Source organism: Copadichromis virginalis, linkage group LG20 (genome assembly GCF_057382275.1).
Source record: "Copadichromis virginalis isolate Kocher_CV1m ecotype Utaka linkage group LG20, C_Virginalis_male_GT1.1, whole genome shotgun sequence".
NCBI classification, from domain to species: Eukaryota; Metazoa; Chordata; class Actinopteri; order Cichliformes; family Cichlidae; genus Copadichromis; species Copadichromis virginalis.
In genome coordinates this window covers 2,814,158-2,837,803 of record NC_140637.1, presented here as the reverse complement: position 1 = coordinate 2,837,803, position 23,646 = coordinate 2,814,158, and the positions used below count along the sequence as shown (strand labels likewise).

At 40.1% G+C, this 23,646-nt stretch overlaps 1 protein-coding gene across 1 annotated transcript; it reads left to right on the top strand.

Annotated features, from left to right (window-relative positions):
* The first annotated feature begins 1,267 nt into the window (after positions 1–1,267).
* Positions 1,268–22,827, top strand: b4galnt1a (beta-1,4-N-acetyl-galactosaminyl transferase 1a). Its single transcript, XM_085443815.1, has 11 exons — positions 1,268–1,347; positions 3,927–4,138; positions 4,213–4,395; positions 4,760–4,866; positions 5,191–5,228; positions 5,326–5,506; positions 6,375–6,467; positions 6,570–6,757; positions 7,308–7,448; positions 20,301–20,538; positions 20,717–22,827. Exons 2-11 carry the CDS (start codon positions 3,927–3,929, stop codon positions 20,926–20,928), a joined length of 1,593 nt encoding a protein of 530 aa, XP_085299941.1. The 5' UTR covers positions 1,268–1,347; the 3' UTR covers positions 20,929–22,827.
* Positions 22,828–23,646: the final 819 nt, after the last annotated feature.

Below are 23,646 nucleotides of genomic sequence, written 5' to 3'. Positions count from 1 at the left end.
CATGCTGTCCAGACTTGACATGTCATTGGGAAGCACCTACAAAGAAATCCGTCACAATGAGAACATGTTCAAACCATTTGATTTTGTGACCAAAGGTGCTGGTGTAGTGACTTGTAATTGTGACAGCCCTGACACTTTGATATAAGTACTTGCTTTTGATGGATATATTATCTGTTTTGATTAAGGGACTTGCTTTTGAAGCATTGACTACTTATTTTGAACAACTGACTTTTCTTTTTGATGAAGTGACTCACTTTTGCAAGTTATCCACCATGTTTTGCAGTTTGCACTAATTGTTTTGAGAAGAGCCTTAGTAGTGGTGCAGAGATCAATTCTGTGAGAAATGCACCAAAGCAAATGAGGGAAAAACTGTAAAAGAAAAAAAGGCACTGTTAAGGAGTTTTTACTGTTTTATTTGATTATGCTTCAAATGTTATGTTATACTTATGTTCACATATTTCACCAGACAGTTTTCTGTTGAAACAAGAAGCTGACTCTGTGACCTTTACCGCAAGAGATCAATACAGAAATACATATCCGCAGAAGTTGACTTGTATCTTATTCTTAGAAATTGACTTGTAGCACACACACTCCGTGACACACACAGCTTACACACAGACAGGAAATGTGATTATATTTGCATATTGACGATGTAACCTATGAAAATAAACGAATACTGCAGTTCGGTGTGATTGCTCTCTGAGTATTTCACCCGTGCAGCACGTTAACTATCTCGAGTGTCTCAGTGTTGTTTATTCACCTGACTGTTAACTGTAAATCTCTGACAGGCACAGACCTCCAAAGTGGCCTGCAGAGTTACACTCTGTGTCGCCCACAAGGGAGCAGCAATGGAACACAGACAAAACCTGTAATCGGCCTGGCTGGTGTGACCCAAAAGGTTATAATACTTTTAAGTTATTGTAGGTACTGACGAGGCTTTTCTAATCATGTTTGTATATGTTAAGCCTTTGACTCTCCAAACATATTTTCTTTTAGCTTCAACCCTTACTATAGTAAATTGTGAGCTTAAAAACAAGTGTGGTTTTGGCAATATATTAATTTGTAACAGTACTATAGCACCACATGAATTTTACAAAACCACTGAATGGATAATAATCAGGTTTCATTCAGGGGACATTCGCACCTTTCAAAAATGGCCTTCTTTTTAAAGAAAATGTTTTACACTTTGACCAGTCGGAAGCAGTTGGTTTGTAAATGAGGTGTGGCTGTCAGTTGTAACGTGTACTGACAGCCTAGAACCCACAAACACGTGAACGCACCCTATGCAAAGCTGGTTGGAGAGTTCTCCGCCGTAAAGAACGTCTTTATCGCAGGGAAGCAGCAACAGTAAGAAACATTTCTTTTTCCTGTACTACTGTCACATATCTTCTGAAAAAGTGCAGGCTGCTGGTTATATTCAGAGTGCAGTGGTTTTCTTTCATTTCCCTTTGTAATGGGGCTACAATGTGTGCGAATATGTTGTGCTAAATAGTTTTAATTGTCTAAGAAAATATGAAACGGAGCATTCTCATTTTGCCCAAAACACTAACTAACATTTTTAAATGATCGTTTAGCCCCCAAGTTTATTTATCAAAAAAAAAAAAAAAAAAAAAAAAGCGTTGTGGTGTACCAGGATCTAGTTAACTTTGAGCTGATTTGACTAAGGCTCTTGCTAGCACTGGGTTTTGCCTTCAGAGCTTCGTAGATTCAGCGAGGTTCTAGAAACATTCCTCAAACGACCATGATTTGAACTTCCTGTTCCACTGCATCCCAACGATTTTCTGTAAAATCTGTTGCGTCAAGTGACTCAGTGATCAATAAGAACAGAAACACTTTTTTAAAGTGTTTGCAAGCTGTTTTTAAAGCTGCCTTGCCTGGTTATAAGTACTGCAAATAAGCTACCAAGAGGTAAATAAATATAAAATAATTAGACAGCATCCCATTTCGGTAAGATGTTTTAATATATGTTTTAATATAAAATATTAATTTAATACAAGATATTACGTTTTCAGCTGGATAAATTAAAAGAAAGAAAATTATCTAGAATATATAGATATAGATATAGATATATATATATATATATATATCTATATATATAGATATAGATAAGAACTGTTGCGCGTTACATCCTGTACCTGCTGATTTGTAAACTAAAGTCTGAAACTAAAGCCTGAAAGAAAGAGTACAGTAGCACTCCAAAATGCGAAGTTATATCTTTAAACACTGCTGTGCAGAAGTCTTCAACAAGCACTCAGTTCATTTGTAATATCATTGCTACATGTATATCCCCCAGTTCATCCAATACTGAGATGAGAGTGGGCATGTTTGAGTGTGAGACCTCGGTCTGAAACTTGATTGATAAGTGATCACTGTTAATAAGTGCCATACAAGGAAGCTACTGTAACAACCTCCAACAAACCACAGTGCGTGGTAAAAACCTGTTCCTCCTGAAGGTTGAAACGAAAAGCTAGTTTCATTACCTGACATATCCAATAATTCAGGCTATAAAGCAGGAAATACTATCAGCCAGTGATGAGTGGCTGAGTGCAAGTAAATAAATGATAGTTATTTCCCACATGCAATGCTAGTTGCCCTCCATATGACAGAAAGAGCAAACACATTGCACACTACACATTAACCCTAGCTCTAGTTTTTAAATGATAATGTCAGCACAGCAAAATTGTACTAATATTGTCATGTTTTCTAAAAGTAAGAACTAATTAGGAGGGAAGAATACGGACCAAATAAATCAAAGACATTAATTAAACTTCCCTACTGTAGTCAGGCTGATCTATTCCTTTGCATTGTGTGTTTCCTTCTTAATAAAAAATGTTTCCTTCCTTTAAATTATGATAACACTTCCTTTTGTGTCTTTTGGAAGCACAAATTTGACATCTTAAATTGGCAAGTCAGTAAGTCTGTATTTTCTTGACAATATCTTGGAAAGTGGAAACATTAAATGAAAGCAGATCTACAATTTTTCACAAACATAACCATTTACAGCTACATTCAGACTTCAGTTGTTAGGATTATGCGTCCGCTGGAGAAGCAGCCAATGTAGCTCAGTCAGTTATATAAAAATACCTATTAAAGACCAACATTGATTAATTGATGGTTACAAACGATCACAGATGGTCCTACAGACTTGACCTGCTGCCTTTCAAATGATTATCTACACAGGTTCTGTAGTTGTAGATTTTGTTTATTAAATCCCACAGAAACTATGATACCGACAAACTGCTGTTATTGTGTATATATATATTTATTTATATTTCTTCATACATTCTTATATAGTTCTATACTGTGTATTGTGTATTTTGTTGTACAGTTATTTCATTTTTAACCTTCATTTTTTTATATTTTATTCCTTCCTAGTTAAATTTACCCTTTTTAATTTTTCATATTTATTTCCTATCCTATTCATAGCCTTTTCCTTTTTGTTTTCTTTAGGTCACGAGCAGTTGTCTAAGCATTTCACTGCATATCGTACTGTGTATGACTGTGTACGTGACAAATAAAATTTGAATTTGATTGTGGTTACACAACCAATGATTTTCCAGTTCAGACCACATAAAATTGTGATGATTTGTGCATCTGCAGCATAATACGTCTTCAAATAAGGTTTGACAGTCCTAATAAAGTTAGGTAAACTTTATCTTTGAAATTATAAGTCTACAAGTTCAATTATTTTATGGTTTAGTACTTTGTACTGTAGTCTTCAGCACATGTTTGCAGTGTGCATGTCTGGCTTTCGGCCTTGCACCTAGATAGGTTTTCCATCGAGCACTAATAAAGTGTAGGCTCATTTCAAGTTTCCAATGACCCACTGAAACACAGTAATTCCAGTGTGAAACACATAATGTCTGTCCCTCCCAAGCCACTTTGCTTTATCAACCTGATGATATCTATACAAATTTTCTTTCTAGATGCACAACAGTTCTAGGAAGTGTGTTCAACTTGCTTTGCTTAGTGGAATTCTTCTGGTCGCCCTCTGTTATTTTTGGAAACCTAGCAGCAAAGAAGTTGACATAAGCTCAAGCCAGGTTACGCCCATTAAAAAATTCTTCACTGGGAAAATTGGAGACGCCACAAATGGTTATAAGAACATTTCCTACCACATAAAGGAGGAAATGGCAAGGTGTGTAAGTGTGACCTTTTCTTTTAAATTCAAGTTTTTGTTCCTATTACTTAACTCTTTGTTATTTCCAACAGTCATTTGGCTCAAAATGCCTGCGTATGCCAGGCTGATGAAGAAACCTTTCACCTACCATTGTCAAATCTGCTCTTTCCACACGTGTGGGCTCACAATCTTGATCAAGCATTTTTGGAGCTCCACCCTGATCCTGAAAGTGTAAAGCAGCACAGAGCTGATGAGTACAACAACCTTCAAGAAAGGTGAAGCATGTTTTGCATCTTTTGATTAAATAAGGAATGGTTTATAAGATTTTAGATGACAATCTGGAAATTTTCCCACATCAAGCAACCTTTTCGTCCAAGAGGCTTTTAATATACTTAGCAGAACGGCATTCTTGATACAATCTGCAATTGTCTATGATCATATTTTAAAGTAAGATATTTTATTTATTTTAGATATACAAGAGGATACGTGAATTTAGGTTTTTAGATGTCACCTGTTAAATTCACTATCAAGCCTGAGTTGATCAAATAAATTGTACTGCTCTAAGTGTACAGACTACAACTGTAAAAACTCACAGCTTTTATGTTGTAGTGTGTGTATATCATTGTCATGTTTCCAAAGGTCCTACAATCCTGCAGATGTGCTTAATGTAGCTGAGGCCAACAGTCCTCTTCAGTATCCTACCCAGGGGGTGCTGGTGCGACCCCTAAAGACAATCATCATTCCTGGTAAAGGCATATTTAACATGCAAAAAAACATTGAAACCCAGTCTAACTTTTACCTTTAAAAGGTCAGTTACACTGGGCCCTACTTTGATTGAAAACACTGTGCATGGTATAATACAGGATGCAGAACAATCACAGGAAGGTTAAGTGCATGTGTGGTCTTTTTATTTAAAGCTACAGAAAGCAAAACAAAACTTAACCGTCTGTGTTCTACATGAGCACTTTCTTGTTAAAAAGAGTAAAACTGCTATTTAAATGGGTGCATATTTTTAAATCTTCTATTTATATAATTTCACTTTGTCTCCAAAAATAACCGTTTCTCTGCAGGTTTAGCCCTTAAAGAAGAAACAAGATCAGTTCACATGGTAATGCCTCAATTATTGTCTTGCACTTTTTTTTGTCATCATTTTAAATATGATTATTTTTAATTCTTTATTGCAACCAATGCTTATCCTGTAACAGGTATCTTTGACTGCAACACTTGGAAGTTTTGATGTTGCTGCTAAGGTGGACATGGTCTCCATCCAGGGAGTGGGAGAGAAGAACATGGTTCTGTCGAGTCCTCTTCTCTCTGCTCTGAACAAACAACTGCAGTTTGTCACCTATACAAACATCGTGTTTCATCCGAAGACAGCAGACACAAGTAAAGCTATGATGTGGATATGAAACTGATACTAAAAGTGCAATGTAGAATGAACCTGTTTGAACATATAAACAGTTAGTGCACCCCCACCCACAATGAGACGAAAGGAAGGCAAAGTTTGGTACGTAACTTTATACAAGCAATTATTTTCTTATCTATTAAATAAATAAATGGGCATTAGAATACAAATTTAAGGAGATTTAAACTCAAGTAGATTTTTTTAAAGCATTGACAGTATTTGATTAAAGAGCTTACACATGCTAGCTAAGCATTAACCATTACAGAATGATAGATGATATCCGTGAACTGGAGGTTACAGATGGCAGTCTGACAGCCGTGTGCATTTTACATTTACTGCTATTTCTTGACTCATTATGTATTTCAGGAAGTTAAAATGTAAGTGTACTATTCAGTTTTTTTCAGCTCCTAGTTGATGATAACATCAGCATATGTCACACTTGTAAAGACAAGAAAGAAACTACTTTAATCAGATCAGAATACTCAGAACTAAATTAAATAAATCGATATATTACAATGTTTATAAAGTATAAGAAATAGCTCTAATATATACAAATAGGACTGACCACAACAAAAATAAAAAGGAGTTGACCAATGTAATGTTTGAGGAATATTCTTGTCCAGAAGGTTCCAATAGAAATTCAACTTGACCACATGGTTTAAAAGCCAATGAAGTAGGTGAGTGAAGGCTTCTCCAGTGGGTTTTTTTAAGACATGTCATTGAGGGCGGGGCTGTGCTTAGGCAAATGCAGCTTACAGCTTCATGTGCAAAGGTTATTTTCACAACGATAACTGCCCATAAATTCTGCAGCTGGCCTTTATCATTTTGTTTGTTTGTTTCATTCTGCAGTTCAGTTTGCAACTAAAGATCACCAGTCATTTTTCACCATCAAAATTGAACACAGAAACAATCCGAAACTTTACAACTCGGGATACCAAAAAGGTTCGTGAGCAGTTACTATGAACACATGTAAAGTTTAGCTTTTTGATGCACAGTGTTTAAAAGTCACATGAGTATTTAATTTGTTGTTCTTGTTTCCCTTAGAGTACAATATTACAGCTCTAGTTACCATCGCCACCAAGACCTTTCTGCGCTATGACAAACTGAAAGATCTCATTGACAGCATAAGAAAATATTATCCCACCGTCACTATTGTGATAGCAGATGATAATGAACACCCTCAGCCCGTGACTGGTCCTCATATTGAACACTACATTATGCCATTTGGAAAGGTAAACAAGTTACTGTTTCTGTATGTAATGACCTGGGCCCTATTCCAGGAAGCAAGGTTAGTGAAAAACTCTGAGTTTGTTAAGCCTGAGATGAAGGACACTCTTCTGGGAGTTCCAGAAAGAGAGTTAACTTCAATAACTGGAATAACAGACTGTGAACTTAACCTGCTTGCTGGCAGGTTTTCTCCAACAATCTGAGTTGGTCTCCAACTCTTCCCCTTCTGCTTCACTTTAACCACCTTGTTTACTTTATTTGTAGGACCCAAATGCAACATATTTACTTTGTTTTTGTGTTTTTTATTCAATTTAAAAATGCCCTCAAACGTAATACTTTTATCTTTAGTTTGTGCCACCTATTTCCTTGTTGCTATGGTGAATCCTAGTATCAGAGCTCCCCTGATAATCGCTTTCTTCTCTCTGCCCAAAACTGTTCTGGAACCAAAACTCAGAGTTGCTCATCTCAGTCAGTTTGACCTGCTTCCTCAAATAGGATCCTGCTTTGCCATTTTTACTGTGGTTATTCTATTATTGATTGCTTTTGTTTATACAGGGTTGGTTTGCAGGTAGAAACCTGGCAGTGTCTCAGGTAATCACCAAATATGTACTCTGGGTGGATGATGATTTCATCTTTACTGCAAACACCAAGTTGGAGAAGATGGTGGACATCCTAGAAAAGACCACTCTGGATCTGGTAAGACGATGCAGTTGTTTTTGTTTGTTTGGTTGTTTTGTTTTGTTTTTAAAGTGAGCTTAAAGGAGTGGCCTGAAACTTCATGCAAATATGCAAACTAGTAATTAGAAAAGCGCAATGTCACTGTGCCCTTACAATCTTTGATTATGAGCAGAATATTCAGTTGTTGCTGAAAGAAATTTAATCACTAGAATTACCATTTTACAAGATTAACTTGTAAAATACAAGTTAACTTCCTTTTCGTGTCATAATTTTCTGCCACTGTATGTTTCTATTTATTCATTCATTTATTACTTATAGTCAGGAGCAGAAGGGAAATGGTGACTGCGTTTTACATTTCTTTTCCCTGAAATTGCCCTGATGACAAGTCTTGGGTGCCAGTTTTGGAAGTGCAGTGGTGATGTAGATCTGAATTACCAGTCAAAAGTTTTAGGAAACCCAATTTTTTATTTATTTATTTTTTTAAATTGAAAGTCATGCAGTTTCCTGTTAGCCGCCTATCACAAAAGCTGTTGTGGCTTTGGGTCTGCCAGACCTCTTCCTGTCAGTTTGTCCCAGTTTCTGAGTCCCTTTACTTGTACTCACGCACACGTTGACTTTCCTTGCAAAGTCTCTGTGGGAAAGATTTTTTTTTTTGCTAGCAACGCACTACTTTCTGCAGTACAATACTGTTCAACTGATGCTCACGAGCGTATGGTACCACAGTGTGTTTCAACACTGCTTTTATGCAGACAGAGGGGGTTTGTAAGTAATCCAGAAAAGCTGGAAAACCTGTAGCAACTTGTAGCACCAGCTTTCAAAGCTTGATCAACCTCCATTGCTGCAGAACAGCTTTAAATTGTTATCCCATTTTGTGTTCCCTGAAAAGGCCTTTTTGTATAATTCTGAAATGTACATTATTTTTCAGTTTTGGGTAACCTTACCTTTTTTTTTTTTTTTTTCCTTTCCTCTAAACCTCTGGCAGTTCACCACTGACCTTTGTACCATTTCAAGCTATTCACTGGGCTTCATGACACAAATTGCAATAAATAACGGGAAAAATTGGAGTATGCTACAACTTTTGATGGATAATTTGTATATTTGACACATTTTGTCCTCTTTGTCCACGGTGTTCTACCATGCAGGCAACGAATGCAAACAATGTAATTGTTTGTATGCCGGCTTGCACACATACGCGAGAGGCACGAGAGTTCTTCTTTACTGATGTTTACTGTGCTTCTCTTAACGTACACAGGTACACCGTAGAACTGGTGAATGCATATGTACAAGGAAATTATATTTCAGCAAACATATTGCAATATAAAATTCACAAAATATAAACAAACATACCACTTTGGCCTGCAAGTAGACAAACGGTGTATTTGGAACTTAGGACTTTTTATTTCTTCTTTGACATTCACCATGAGCAGCTTCTGACCTTTTTTCCCAAAACAGGAAGTGACCTCTGCCCTTACCTTAAACTTAGAAAACTTTAACCGATTATTTACCATGTATCAAATTAACAGTACACCAATCTGGTATGCAAATAATAATAATATATTATCATGCTGTTTACAACTACATGAATGTACTAATTGCTGTGATTTATTACTGTTACTGAAGGTCCGCGGCTCCGAACCGTAGTAAAGGGACCTCTGGCTAATACGTTGGGCTCGTAGCCGAAAACTAGCTTTACTTTGTTGTCTGGGTCAACTTTGCTATTGTGACCAAGTGGTCGGCGGGGTTATAAACAAAATAATAAACTTGACAACGCCACCTAGGGGAATTGCACCCCCAGGAAATATATTTAAGATAAATAGATAAAATGAATAAAAGGACTCCGCACAGATTCAAGGATGCACACTGAGGCAGGTTGGCTTCCAATACTAAAACAGTTTTATTTATAGAAAAAATAAATAAAATATTAAAAGTCAAGATGTAGCGTCATTATTGACAGTGTCCTACAGTAAAAAAATAAAACAATCGTGGAACTTGGACTTACCAGCAGCCGTGGAACCAAAAGAAAAATCACACAAAAAGAATCACTGCAGCCCACCCAGTGCTGTACAAAAGAAAGTGTGAAAACGACCCACCACCTGAGGTCCCAGGGCCACTGGCTCGTCCTCCGTTCACTGAAATAAAACACAGAAAAATATGTTAAAAGGATAAAAAGGACACTGAGCGTCAGGCTCGCTACAGATCATCAAAAAACTAAAACACACTTTAATAAAAGAAATCACACACGCGCACACAGGAAAGGCTTATACCCCACGGGTCAAACTACCACTCGTGCTGGTAATAATTATTCTCAGGCATAGGCCGGTCTGGCTCCCCACCGGCTGAGACCGGCAACCCAGGCGATTTGGAGTCTCAGCACGACGCTCGGGCAGAGTGTCACTTCCGCCCGATCACAGAAGCGTGGGTACGAGCAACAGTCCAAAATAAAATAGAAGAACACCAGGCGAACCAAAAAAAAAAAAAAAGTGAGCCTACTTAATAAAAACAAGACAAGACAAGACAGCAGCTAGGCAGGCGTCTCGACTCTTTGCTTAAAAATCAGGCAGTTGGTCCCTGAGAAGGTGCAGCAGCAATCAAACCCTACAAACAAAAAAGGCAAAGATAACCTTAATCGTCTCCAATTTACAAATACTAGCAGCTATAATATAAGCGGGCTTACCCCAAGACTGGAGGCGCTGTACTGTACGGTGAACGCGTCTCTCCACCACAGCTGGAGTAAAGAAAGAGAAACAGCTGCGCTGTAGCGGGCCACAGAATTATGACTACCAGTTGCTGACTTTTGAGAGAAAGAGGTCGAAAGGAGGCCTACCTGTAGCAGTCACATAATCCGATTGTATCGGTAAATTAACCAATAGGCCAGCATTTACTGCTGTATCGCACCAGAAGCTCGGGAGGAATGATCCAACAAAAAACCGGCTTCCCTTTATACAGGTAAACACCCCCCTGTAATCAATATGCAGGTGGGTTCCTAATTAACCCAATCACATGATACAAGGAGCGAGTGCAGCGGAGAGAGAGCGAGGGTGGTAGAGCGAGCGAGAGAGAAAAAGAAGGGCGAGTAGCCCATCCGGCTACACTAGCGAGAGACAGAGAGAGGCGTTGAAAGACTGCTCCAACGGAACTTATTGTTTCAATAAGTTTCAACAAAGTAACTGTATTCTAAATACCACCTTTATAAACGGTAACTGTAACGGAATACAGTTACTCATATTTTGTATTTTAAATATGTAACGGCGGTACATGTATTCCGTTACTCCCCAACACTGAAGGTGTGTGGTGATTTGTGCTTTTACCAGTAAATGTCCTTTCTGAAAAGGCAAAATGTTAAAAAAAAATAAGTTTCATTCCACATCCTCTTAAAAACCCAGCACTTCCCCTCTGCTGTTGGACACATGAACAATAACCATATGACTGTTCCCACCACTAACACATGACCCTACGCTGTGTTCACTGCATCATTCCATGTTTGGCACTGATCACTACCTGCACTCATGTATATATCATGTATATATCTATCTACTTAGCACTTTTAATTCTTATTCTTATTTTCATGTCTATTTAAGCGTAATTTATGACAGTATGTTTGCACTGAAGCACCGCAGCAATTTCCTAATGTTGTAAACCTGCTCAACATTTGGCAATAAAACCCTTTCTGATTCTGAGTTCACTTTTCCCCTCTGTGGGTGCCATGAATCTCAAATCAAATCAAAATCAAATCACTTTTATTGTCACATCACATGTGCAGGTACATTGGTACAGCACATGTGAGTGCAAAATACAATAATGTAAACAAGCAAAATACAAGAATGGCTACATCTGAAACTAATAAATATATGTACAATATATAATAGTATATGCATTTCTGGATGTGTATACTAAATATTTTTCTACGTGTGTGTGTGTGTGTGTGTGTGTGTGTACACATATTTTACAAATTAAATAGAGTAAACAATAAATAAAATATATAAAATAAAATATACAGAGTGAGACATGTGCAAAACAGTGGCGTTACTGTACAGTATGGAGTGCATAATGTTGAAGTTCCAGTAGTGAAGCTGAGGTGTCTATGACGTGTTCAGCAGTCTGATGGCCTGATGGAAAAAGCTGTCTCTCAGTCTGCTGGTACGGGACCGGATGCTGCAGAACCTCCTTCCTGATGGAAGCAGTCTGAACAGTTGATGGCTGGGGTGACTGGAGTCCTTGATGATCCTCCCCGCTTTCCTCAGGCAGCGCTTCCTGTAGATGTCTTGGAGGGAGGGAAGCTCACCTCCAATTATCCGTTCAGAGCACCGCACTACTCGCTGGAGAGCTTTGCAGTTGTAGGCGGTGCTGTTGCCATACCAGGTGGTGATGCATCCAGTGAGGATGCTCTCAATGGCACAGTGATAGAAGGTCCTGAGGATGCTGGGGCTCATGCTGAATCTTTTCAGTCTCCTGAGAAAGAAGAGGCGCTGCTGCGCCTTCTTCACTGTTTTGTTTGTGTGTACTGACCACGTAAGATCCTCAGCCAGATGTACTCCAAGGAACCGGAAGCTGCTCACTCTCTCCACAGCAGCGCCGTTGATGGTGATGGGGGTGTGTACTTCTCTGCACCTCCGGAAGTCCACTATCAACTCCTTTGTCTTTGCAACGTTGAGGGTGAGATGGTTGTCTTGACACCAGTGGGTCAGGGCGCTGACCTCCTCCCTGTAAGCCGTCTCATCACCGTTGGTGATAAGACCCACCACTGTAGTGTCGTCCGCAAACTTCACAATGATGTTGGAGCTGTTAGTGGCTGTGCAGTCGTAGGTGTAGAGTGAGTACAGGAGAGGGCTCAGTACACACCCCTGTGGAGCACCAGTGTTCAGTGTGACGGGGGATGAGGTGATGCTGCCCAGTCTGACCACTTGGCGTCTGTCAGACAGGAAGCTAAGGATCCAGCTGCAGAGGGAGCTGCTCAGTCCTAGATCCTGCAGTTTCCTGTCCAGCTTCGAGGGAACGATGGTATTGAATGCTGAGCTGTAATCTACAAACAGCATTCTCACATACGTGTCTCTCTTCTCCAGGTGTGACAGGGCAGTGTGTAGTGTCAGGGCTATGGCATCATCAGTGGACCTGTTGTGGCGGTATGCGAACTGTAGAGGGTCCAGTGAGTCGGGTAGTGCAGAGCAGATGAAGTCCCTGACCAGCTTCTCGAAGCATTTGCTTACGATGGGGGTCAGGGCTACAGGTCGCCAGTCGTTCAATGAGGAGATGGTGGAGGATTTGGGTACATGGACGATGGTGGCCATTTTGAAGCAGGCTGGGACTACAGACAGAGAGAGGGAAAGGTTGAAGATGTGTGTGAACACTCCAGCCAGCTGAGCCGCGCATGACTTGAGGACGCGGCCGGGAATCCCGTCCGGACCAGTAGCTTTGCGCGCGTTCACCTTCCTGAAGCACTTCCGCACATCCTCCTCAGACACAGTGTGCGCACTGACGTCATCCGCGGTGCGCACACTGTCCGGTCTCATGGTGTTCGCTGTGTCGAATCTAGCGTAGAATACGTTTAGATCCTCACACAGAGAGGCCGTGGTCTGCGGTGTGCTGGTTTTCCCTCTAAAGTCTGTGATCGTGTTTAGTCCCTGCCACATACGCCGCGGGTTGTGAAACTGTTGCTCCACCCTGTCCCTGTACTCACGTTTGGCTGCTTTGATCGTCTTCCGGAGTTGGTAATGTGCGTGTTTGTAGTCCGATGTGTTCGCGGAGGCAAAGGCGGTGCTCCGTGCCGCACGAACATCTCCGTTAATCCAGGGTTTTTGATTTGGGAAGGATTTAACTGTTCTGGATGGGACGACATCTTCCACGCATTTCCTGATAAATCCGCAGACTGAGTCTGTGTATTCATCAATGTCCCTAGCAGCCACGTGAAACATTTCCCAGTCCGCGTGATCAAAACAGTCCCGCAGCGGAGACTCCGATTGGTCCGTCCAACAGTGCACCGCCCTCCGGGTTGGAGCTTCCTGTTTCAGCTTCTGCCTGTAGGCGGGCAGGAGCAGGATGGAGCGGTGATCTGATTGGCCGAATGGGGCGTGGGGGAGGGCTTTGTACGCGTCCCGGAAAGAGGTGTAGCAGTGGTCGAGTAGCCGATCTCCACGAGTGTTAAAATGGATGTGTTGGTGGAGTTTGGGTGAGACTTTCTTCAGGTTTCCCTCATTAAAGTCTCCGGCTGTGATAAACGCTGCCTCTGGGTGTGCGGTTTCCTCACTGCTGATCGCGCTGTACAGTTCCCTGAGTGCTCGGTCAGTGTCGGCTTGTGGGGGAATGTAAACAGCCGTAATAATCACTGCTGTAAATTCCCTCGGTAGCCAGAATGGCCGGCACTTAATCATCAGGTACTCCAGGTCCGGTGAGCAGAAGGATTTGACCGGGTGCACGTTCGCATAATCACACCAGCTGTTGTTGATCATGAAACACACACCACCACCTCTGCTTTTCCCAGTAAGATCCTGTGACCTGTCTGCGCGATGCACGGAGAACCCCGGTAGTTGTATTGCGGAGTCCGGTACCTTGTCCGATAGCCAGGTTTCTGTGAGGCAGATCACGCAGCAGTCCCGCATCTCTCGCTGGAATGAGATCCGTGCCCGAAGCTCGCACAGCTTGTTCTCCAGAGACTGCACATTAGCCAGTAATAAACTGGGTAACGGTGGTCTGTTAGTGCGCCGTCTCAGTCGAACCAGAACGCCAGATCTTCTCCCTCTGCGTCGGCGTTTGCGGCCTCCAGGGCCAGAGAACAAAGGCGTCTCAGGTGAGATGAATGGGGGGTCTGCAAACGGAGCGTTCGTGTTGCAAAACTTGAACTCCGGAAAGTTATAAGAAAGACCGTCTTTTATGTCCAGTAAGGTTTGTCGGTCGTACACAAGGAGACATGTGCTACTCGCGAAAAAATGAAGGAAAAGTAAAATTAAACACAGAAAAAAGCTGTTGCTTGGGGGAGCTCGCGACGAGGCTGCCATACTCGGCGCCATCTTGTTCTCTTGTGAATCTGAAAGCTCTATGTCAAGCACCATTTGTGCAATCTCTGTGAGTCAACCTCTGTGAGTCCATCTCTGGGCTTTCTATTACCACATTTGTGGAGGCTGGGTTAACAGAGTACGTGACATTTCCTTTCAGAATAACAGGAATTGATATGTTTCACATTTTGTGGCCACAAGTGAAGTTAAATGATTCTGTTGCTAAAACCCAAATCGCTTCTTTAATGTCTTTGTCTTAACTTGGATTTTAGTGGGATTTGAGAAAACTACGGTAACTTTACCTTCCAAAACAAAACTTTAATTCGGTAACTCTGAACCACTACCATAGATTTTTAACCTGTGTCCATACTTAAAGAGGAAGAGAAACAGATGAGTCTAGAGTTTACTTAAAATTGTGAAAGGGAAGTCAGACATTGGAACATGGAGGTGAAAGGTCAGAAGAAGACATGATATCATTATGAATGAGAAGACGTGTAGAAAACTAAATAAGAACCTTTATACACACACACACACACACACACACACACACACACACACACACACACACACACACCTTTATCACTGTAACAAGTATAACGAAATTAATTGCAGTGTCAAAAGAAAGTTTAAGTATAATTACAAAAGAATAGAATAAAAAAGTAGAGCATGATATTCAGTAATAATAAATAGAACCTTATTGCACATAAACACTATAGCACAGGATGTCATCCATTGCACTATTTGCCAGTTTGAATTGTAGGTGATTACTTGTGATTCAAAGCCCTAACAGCTAGAGAGTAGAAACTGCTATCTAGTCTATTAGTCTTTGTTCTGATGCTCTTGTATCTTTTGCCTGATGGCAGCAGTTCAAAAAAGATTATGAGTGGGGTTTGAGGAGTCTTTTATATTTCCTCCTTTCCTGAGACAGCAGAAGCGGTTGAGTATATCCAATGATCCCCTGGGCAATATTTACAATCCCCTGAACTTTTTTTTTCCTGCGCTGTCGTGCAGCTGGAAAACCACAGAGGGAGTAGCACAGGATGCTCTCAATAGAACAACGATAGGACCATAATGGAAGGCCTTAGTCATCACATGCTTAAACTCATCATATATTTTTGCATATGCTGAACAGGCAGTCAGACATGCTGTAACTGTGGGGTAGAAAACAGCATGAACACCATACAGCAGGGGTCTCAAACTCCAGTCCTCGAGGGCATGGAAAAGTTGCATGACACTGGCCCTTGAGGACTGGAGTTTGAGGCCCCTGTCATATGGAATATGACAGGTGTGGTTGAACTGCATGAAGACTCTGAAGTTTCTCTTCTCTTCTGGCAGGACAGGAATGTGGCCTTGTCCTGTGAGCCACCGTAAGGATGTACTTAAGAGTAGAACTGGACTGTCACCGGCCTCAGGCTCTTCACCCATTTCAAAAACAAAGCAGTCATTTAGATAAAATATTAGATATTGTTTACCTGTAAATGCACAAAGTAAATTTAGAAATGTAATTATTTTCAAGAATGAACAAGCACTGATAGTGTAATCTACAGCTGTGGCCAAACGTTTAGAGAATGAGAAGTGTTGTTTGCTTATTTACAAAGTTTGCTGTTTCAGTGATAGTTGTATATCACATTATATCACTTCAAACAGAGGTGATCCAGTAATGCTGCACTAATGAATTAGACTAACTATTCACTTTAGCTAAAGTTATTAAGTTAGCTAAAGAGTTGGGATGCTGTGTAAGACATAAATAAAGCTAAAATACAAAGGTTTGGACACCGTTTTGCATGTTTCCCTACTGTAGGGGTCTCTGCAAGCATACAGAGGGGCACTCTGAGAGGGTACAAGATGACAACTTTGGAATTCTACTAGAAACAGTCGATCATATTTGTTTGTCAAAGCTGAATTCAGGGCAAACTACGCTAAATTAGCGTTTTTAGCTAACAGCTACAATAAGCATAAAAGTTACCGTACGGCTATCATTTGTTAACATGACGCTTGTTCTTATACATGTAGTACATTTATTACCAACCTGAGAGTTTATCCGCTGGTCATTCGACATGACGAATGACTTCTGAAGTCTTAATTCAGCTCAAGACGCTGTAGATTCCCGTCAGTAACACTTTCGGTCCGCTAGTAAAACGTAGTTCTATTAATCTGCGCTTGAACCGGAACCGGATGTAAGTTCCAAAAAACTGAATTGTAGAACTGAAACTGAATCGTGAGAAGTGAAACTGAAATTATGCGAGAGCTGAATTTTTAAAGGATAAAATGCAGTTTCAAAGCAAATCAATTCATTTTCAAAATATAAAATTCAATTTCAAATTAGACTAATTCAAATTCAGTTTTCAAAAGCATTTATTCAAGTTACAATTCAGATTCAATCTCAGCAATTCAAATTTACCTTATTCAAATTCAGTTTCTGATGGCACAGATTTCTGCCCATGTTTCCACCCCATCTCCATTGATGTAAAGAGGTTTAATGTCCATTTTCTTTTTTCTGAAATCCACAACAATCTCCTTTGTCTTGGTTGTGTTCAGGAGCAGGCTGTTGTCCCTGCACAATGCTGTCAGCTGCTCCACTTTGTCCCTGTAGGCAGATTCATCCTCCCCCAGGGATGAGCCCGACCACAGTGGGTCGTCTGCAGATTTTATGATGGTGTTACTGTGGTGAGCGGGGGCACAGTCATATGTGTATAGTGTGAAGAGCATTGGGCTCAGCACACAGTCCTGGGGAGAGCCGGTGCTGATGCTGATGGCCGAGGAAATGTGGGGACCCACCCTTGTGTCCGGTTTGTCAGAAAGTCCTTAATCCATAGACAGGTGGATTATGGGAGTCCTAGGGTCAACAGCTTGCTCACCAATCTGTGAGGGAGGGTGGTGTTAAAGGCAAAGCTTAAATCAATAAAGAGGTGTGCGGAGCTCCTCTGCTTCAGGTGGGACAGGGTAGCATGGAGAGCAGCAGCATCCTCAGTAGACCTGTTAGCCCTGTAGGCAAATTGGTGAGTATCAAACTACTGGCCGATACTCATTCAGGCAGGTTGTGGGTGATTTGTCTTTTTTCTTTTGGTAAGGGGACTATGGTGTAGGATTTCAGACGGGGTGGAAGTGAGGCCTGGTAGTGTGACAGATTAAAAACATCAACTAAAAGTTAGATTTATTTAACTATTTACACTGTTGATTTCTGCAGTTAGTATCATAGTATGCAATAATAATAATAATGATGGATTGCATTTATATAGCGCTTTTTGGGGCCCTCAAAGCGCTTTACAATACCACTATTCATTCACTCTCACATTCACACACTGGTGGAGGCAGCTACAGTTGTAGTCACAGCTGCCCTGGAGCAGACTGACAGAAGCGAGGCTGCCATATCGCGCCATCGGCCCCTCTGGGGCTATAACTGCATTAGACACACACATCTCCTGTCTTTGTCAGTTCAGTTTCAACCATATAGAAATCTGCATGAAACATGAAAGCAGAACACCTGGTCACAACTGCCAAGAGCGGTAGCTCTCTGATAAGATCAAACAGTAAAGGTTTGAGAAAGACAAATGTCAAAGCACATAAAACACAGACAGATCAGCTCATCTCTGTAGATAGCATTTAAACTGAAAACATACCAGTGTTTGTGGAAAAACTCAGATAACCTAGAATCTGCATTTACTGGTTCTTTGTTTTAGTCAGTTCAGTAAATTAAGACAGACTCTTTAAGATCAAAGTAACAAATGATCTTGATGTCTCTGGTAAGGGACCTCTGGAAGGTGAGACCTCTCTTAAACAGTATGCGACAAGGCTGTCTCAATCTGCTGAGACCATAGAAAGATGGGCCGCTGTCCTGTATGGCATTTGAGAAACCAATTCCCACAACTTCAGAGCCCTATACAATACTTCTTATCCATAATGAATAAGAAGTATTGTATAGGGCTCTGGATGTCGTCATTTATGCCCCTGCTTTCCTGTTCCTGCTTTAGTGCCTTTAGTGCCATCTCCTTTCAGCACTGACTGTGACTCATCTTCCACAGTTCTTCCTCACTCAGCTCGGTCATACCACGCATGACCATTATTGGTGCCATGGGTGATGTGATCTAACAACATTTAGGTGACTATTGGGTCAGCAGATTGAAGTTTAATCAAAAAGCTTGACTATGAGAAGTTATTGCTTAAAATTATGTTTTAGTGTTCAGATGCAGTTCTAATGTTCAGAAATCCACACATGGAAACGATGTCATTACATTACACCACATCATCCTGTGATCAAGACATGACCCGATGTCCACTACAAAAGACTTACGATTTTTTTTTTTCAAAATCACAATTTTGCGGGGGAAAAAGCAATTGTAAGATATTATTTTCATGCAAAATAGTTAAATTATCTTTCAAAAAAATAAAGATCAAAATATATTTTTCTCAGGCTCACAGGAGGAAATATTCCCCAAGCTGTGAATGACTTGCTATGTTTCTGTTTTGTCTTATTTATTTCCTCTGCACTTGATATCAACAGCAGCAAGGACACAGGAATGCTGCAACTGTTGAATGCAAAAGAATGCTGTTGACATCAAAGGCTGAGGAAGTTGGGGGAAGGTGGAGGCTGGGGGGCTGTGAGTGGGTACCCTGTGGGATTGGTTGTCCATCAGCTCCTGTAGACATTATCAATTGGCCAAAATTGGAAATCTTTTCAAGTTACTATTCTCTCATATGTGCACTTTGCAAAACATTTGGATTTCTTTTTATTATTTACATTTCCATTCAAGGGCAACTCTGAGCACTGACACACAGGCTGTGTGAGTCAGAAACAGACATCCTGTAAAGGGATTTTCCAGATGGAAATGAAAACACTGGAAATAGTTCGTAGAAAGGAAATTCTCTACTGTGATAACACCATTTTATGTCCGCATATGGAAGAAGCACAAAAAAGAGAACAAGCAGCAAAAGAAAACAAATACTAAAGGAGGAAAATCCCTCAGACAGATCCAGAGACTGCGCAGAGACTGAGGTCACTGGCAGAGTCCTTTCAGCTAGGCAAAGAATATGCAGTTACATGAGATATGAATAACTCATACAACAGTGAAAGTAAGGATTCAGTTGTAATAGATGATGTTATATCTTCAGCATAGCTTAACTTTGATTTTCAAAATGTTATTGCTCAGTTAGTCGTTTCAGCAATTCGATTACCTATAGACTGTTTTCAGGCAGTCATATGATATATTCTACCTATTGAAAGGTGTTAAATAATATATTTTTTTTGGAACAACAAAAATATACCTCAAATGAAATATGAAAATGCTTGAATAAAATATGTCATTGTCATTTCTACAGCAGATTTAAAGCCACAGGAGTTGATCCAAAGTGCTTTTCAGGTCTCCAAAAAAAGAAACCTGGTCTGTTCCAGAAAACATTTGGAAAAACTGTGAAGCTGTGTTTTGTTAACTTTGTTAACTACCAGTGAAAAGCAAAGGTCAGCTATTTAGTGCTCATTAAAATGTGCTCAGATTTAGCATTTTACTTGGTAAAACCAGGTTTGGTAGCTAATCATAGCTTTCTATGGCTGCCCATGCACATGGTTAACTGGGGAGCAACATTCACAAAGTCGATTAAGCCAGCTTCTATCAGTTTGTGCTCGAACTGAAAACTGCTAACAATGGCTTTCTTTCCGTACTGACGCACAACCCTAAATCAATGATCAGCCTTTCTTGAAGAGAAGAAACTCACAGTTGTCAGACTGTTTTTCTTTGTTTTTTTGTTTTTCTGTAATTTTTAAAAATTTTGAACACTACTCCAGAAATAGGGCCCAGATCCAAGTTGCAATGGTTGCCTAGTCAACGTATTGCTTCTTGAAACCATGCATATCTTTTCTGCCTTAACATTATTGTCTTACTGATTTCAGGTTGGTGGTGCAGTCAGAGAGGTGACAGGTTACACTGCAACTTATCGTCACACCATATCGGTGGAGGATGGCGGAAACGAGGGTGACTGCTTACATATCAGACTTGGCTACCACCATGCCATCAAAGGATTTCCCAACTGCGTGGTAGCTGATGCTGTCATCAACTTCTTCATGGCGCGGACGGTCAAAGTGCAGCAGGTTGGATTTGACCCGCGCCTCGCACGGCAGGCCCATCTAGGTGAGTTATTAATTGTTATCAGAATCACAATACTTCAATAATCCTTAAGGAATTTGTGTTACTTGTGTAGAACTTATAGAACTTGTAGAAATTACATTGATGAGTTTCTTCGCAATGAAAAAAAGTAAAGTGGCACAAAATCAAGGCTTGTGGAAAATGGAATACTTTCTTTTTGCAGAGTTCTTCATCGACGCTCTTGGCCACCTCCACATTGGCTCCTGTAGTGACGTCATTGTGAGTCACGCGTCAAAGATCATACTACCCTGGAGTAAAACAGACGTACAAAAAGCCTATGAAAAATTCCGCTACTCATCGTCAGCCACGAATGCTAAAACTCATAATGAAATCTTCTACTTTAAGAACAGGTTCAAATGCATGACCAGTCAATGAAGTGTGAGAAATAGTTTTGCTCGGGTAAAATAAGACAAACTGTTTATTTTGGCTTTTACTGACAAAAGAACTGGGTGGATTACCCAGTTATGATCTTTGGTATCCAAGGTTGGTGTTTGTTTTCTTTTTTTTGTTTTTTATGTTTGTGGCTTGTAGTGTTTCTAGCAACTCTCTGGAAACTTGTAAATCGCCTTTTGACTGTTTTCAAAGCGTTTCAAACTGATTTGCAAAATGTTGACACTGAAAAGGAAAATCTTCAGTTACATAATAAATAGCTTCAGCTTGTGAAGCACCGCATTTTTATTTATTTATTTTATTTAAACGGGTTCTAAAAAAATGGAGTTAAGAAAAAGGTACGTTGTTGCAAGTCACAATATAGCAGCAAGTATTCTACAGCAAAACAGTTCCAGTTTGATAAAAATGGCTTTGTAAACTAATGCCCAGTGTCACATGATTGTTTTTGTTGTTTAAGTTGTTTCATTTGTATGTATTTTTAGTAGGATACTGTTATGCCCCACTTAGAAACGAAGTGTTAACTGGGGTGGGGGGGACACAAAGTGAAAAAGAAACACAGGGAAGCTCTTTTCTTCAGGGTCTCCAAGGCCAAAACAACAAATAAAACACCCTCTTTAACTAAGAAATGAACCAAGAACTCTTTAGCCGAAAACAAAATACAATGGCTGAGCTCCCTGTCTAGCAAAAGCAGGAGAAAACGATTGAAACAAAAATGGCAGAGAACCCCTACCTGCTTCCACTGTGATTAACCAATTACCACTGTAAAGGCACACCGTTGCTCACAATAAAGAAAGAAAGAAATGGGGGAAAGTGGAAGGGGCGTGGCGGTTTGAGATATGCCGTGGCTGACGAGCTGCAATACACCTCAGCTGCGGCTCATGAGGCAGACCTGGAACACAGGAAAGGGAGAAAAAAAAACTCTGACAGAGGGAGAGCCACTAGAGGTCAGTGACCATAACAAACACTCAGGTCAGCACTCTTTGTTTTTTCCCTCTCCCCTAATGTCAGTGATTTCGCAATATCCTGCTGCTGTGACTGTGTCTCTAAATTTAATCTATGAAACCTTTAGTCAGTAATTTACGTAAACAGATGCTGTCTCTGTCTTTTCTTAACAGTATTTCTAAAAATGCTTGTTTAATATTTTTTAGAGTGTATCGTTTGTTTGTTTGTTTGAAAAAAAAAACCTTAGCATCCATTTCCTGTTTATTTTTTATATTAAATTTCTTGTTTTCTGGCTAAGTAATAACACAGAAAAACTGTGTAAGAGAGAGTGAGCACCCAACAGATTGACAGTCAATCTTTAAACAGAAAATATGACTTACATTTCGAGTTTAAGTGACGCTCCTTTAGCAAATAGTGGCCTTGCACTTCTTTCCCAAATCCGATGGAACATTAAAGATGGTTCTCATTAATATCTACTACAGCCCCCTTCCACTCTAAGGGAGGCTCTTTTTTATGGTTAGTGGTTAAAGGTGTAATATGTGAATGAGTGTACATGTTTACCAAATTAGTACTTGTTTTTTTTCCCCAACATCTGCTGTTTCTTACTAGTAGAACCAAAGTTGCTCCTCAACTACCTCACTCAGTCTAGAGAGCAAGACAATCACTGGGCTGCAGAATCCTTTACATGACTATCATGACTTGTGAACTGAATCTGGTCAGCATTTACCTCTTTTACTAACCCCCCCTTTGCTGGGAGGTAAAGTTGGCAATGTTGTTAGTTCCACACCAGAATAGGAGCACATCAACCATCAGCTAAGTACCTACGTACACAGAAACAATCTAGCAATCATTTTGGGGTTGTTTTGTTCTGTGATATGAGTATTTAAATACAGCTTTGTTATATTTAAAATGATGTAATTTAAATAAAAAGCACAGATCCATTATGTGGCCATTGTTTTGTTAAAGCCTACAGGGCCTCAGGAGGAAGAGTGCGTCGTCTATCAATTAGAAGGTTGTTGGTTTAATATCTAGCTCCTCAAGTCAGCATGTCGAAGTATCTTTGAGCAAGACACCAGAACCCAAGTTGCCCCTGATGCGTTCATCGACACTCTTCGACATTGAACAAATGGGGTAAATAATGTTTGTCATAAAAAGCGTTTTGAGTGCTCAGAGTAGAAAAGAACTAAGTGGAAGTCCTTTATCCCTGTATTTTAGGAGAGAGGAAGTTTCCTCATCAGAGTTCATCATTTCTAATAACGAACACAAATTATGAATAAATAATGTGGAACCTATTTGTATACTTCTTTGTGTCTCACTCATATCGCCTCCAGCAATCCTCCACTCAAAAAAAAAAATTGTGGTAACCTGAATATGATTAAAAATAATTAACAACACTTTTTGTAATGGTGTTAAAATCAGCCCAACTTTTATTTTCAAACACAAAGTATAACAGCCAACATACTGGACACTGTTCTGCTGAACAACAAACAATTATATTGCCATCACTGTTATAATCTTACAATGAAACAAAGTCTCAGATGTAATTATTCTGAAAATAAGTTTAGGCCTACCACAACTTTGTTTTGTACTTACTTATATAATCAAAATAAAATGTTTGTTCTGTCACAAGTGCAGTCTCTGATTTAAACAACACATTTGTTTTTCATTCCAACACAGGAGCTGGAATGTTGTAATGTTTTAAGGATGCTTGTTTCCAGTCCAGGCATTACTGCTGAATGACTGTCATGGATCGAGGTGATC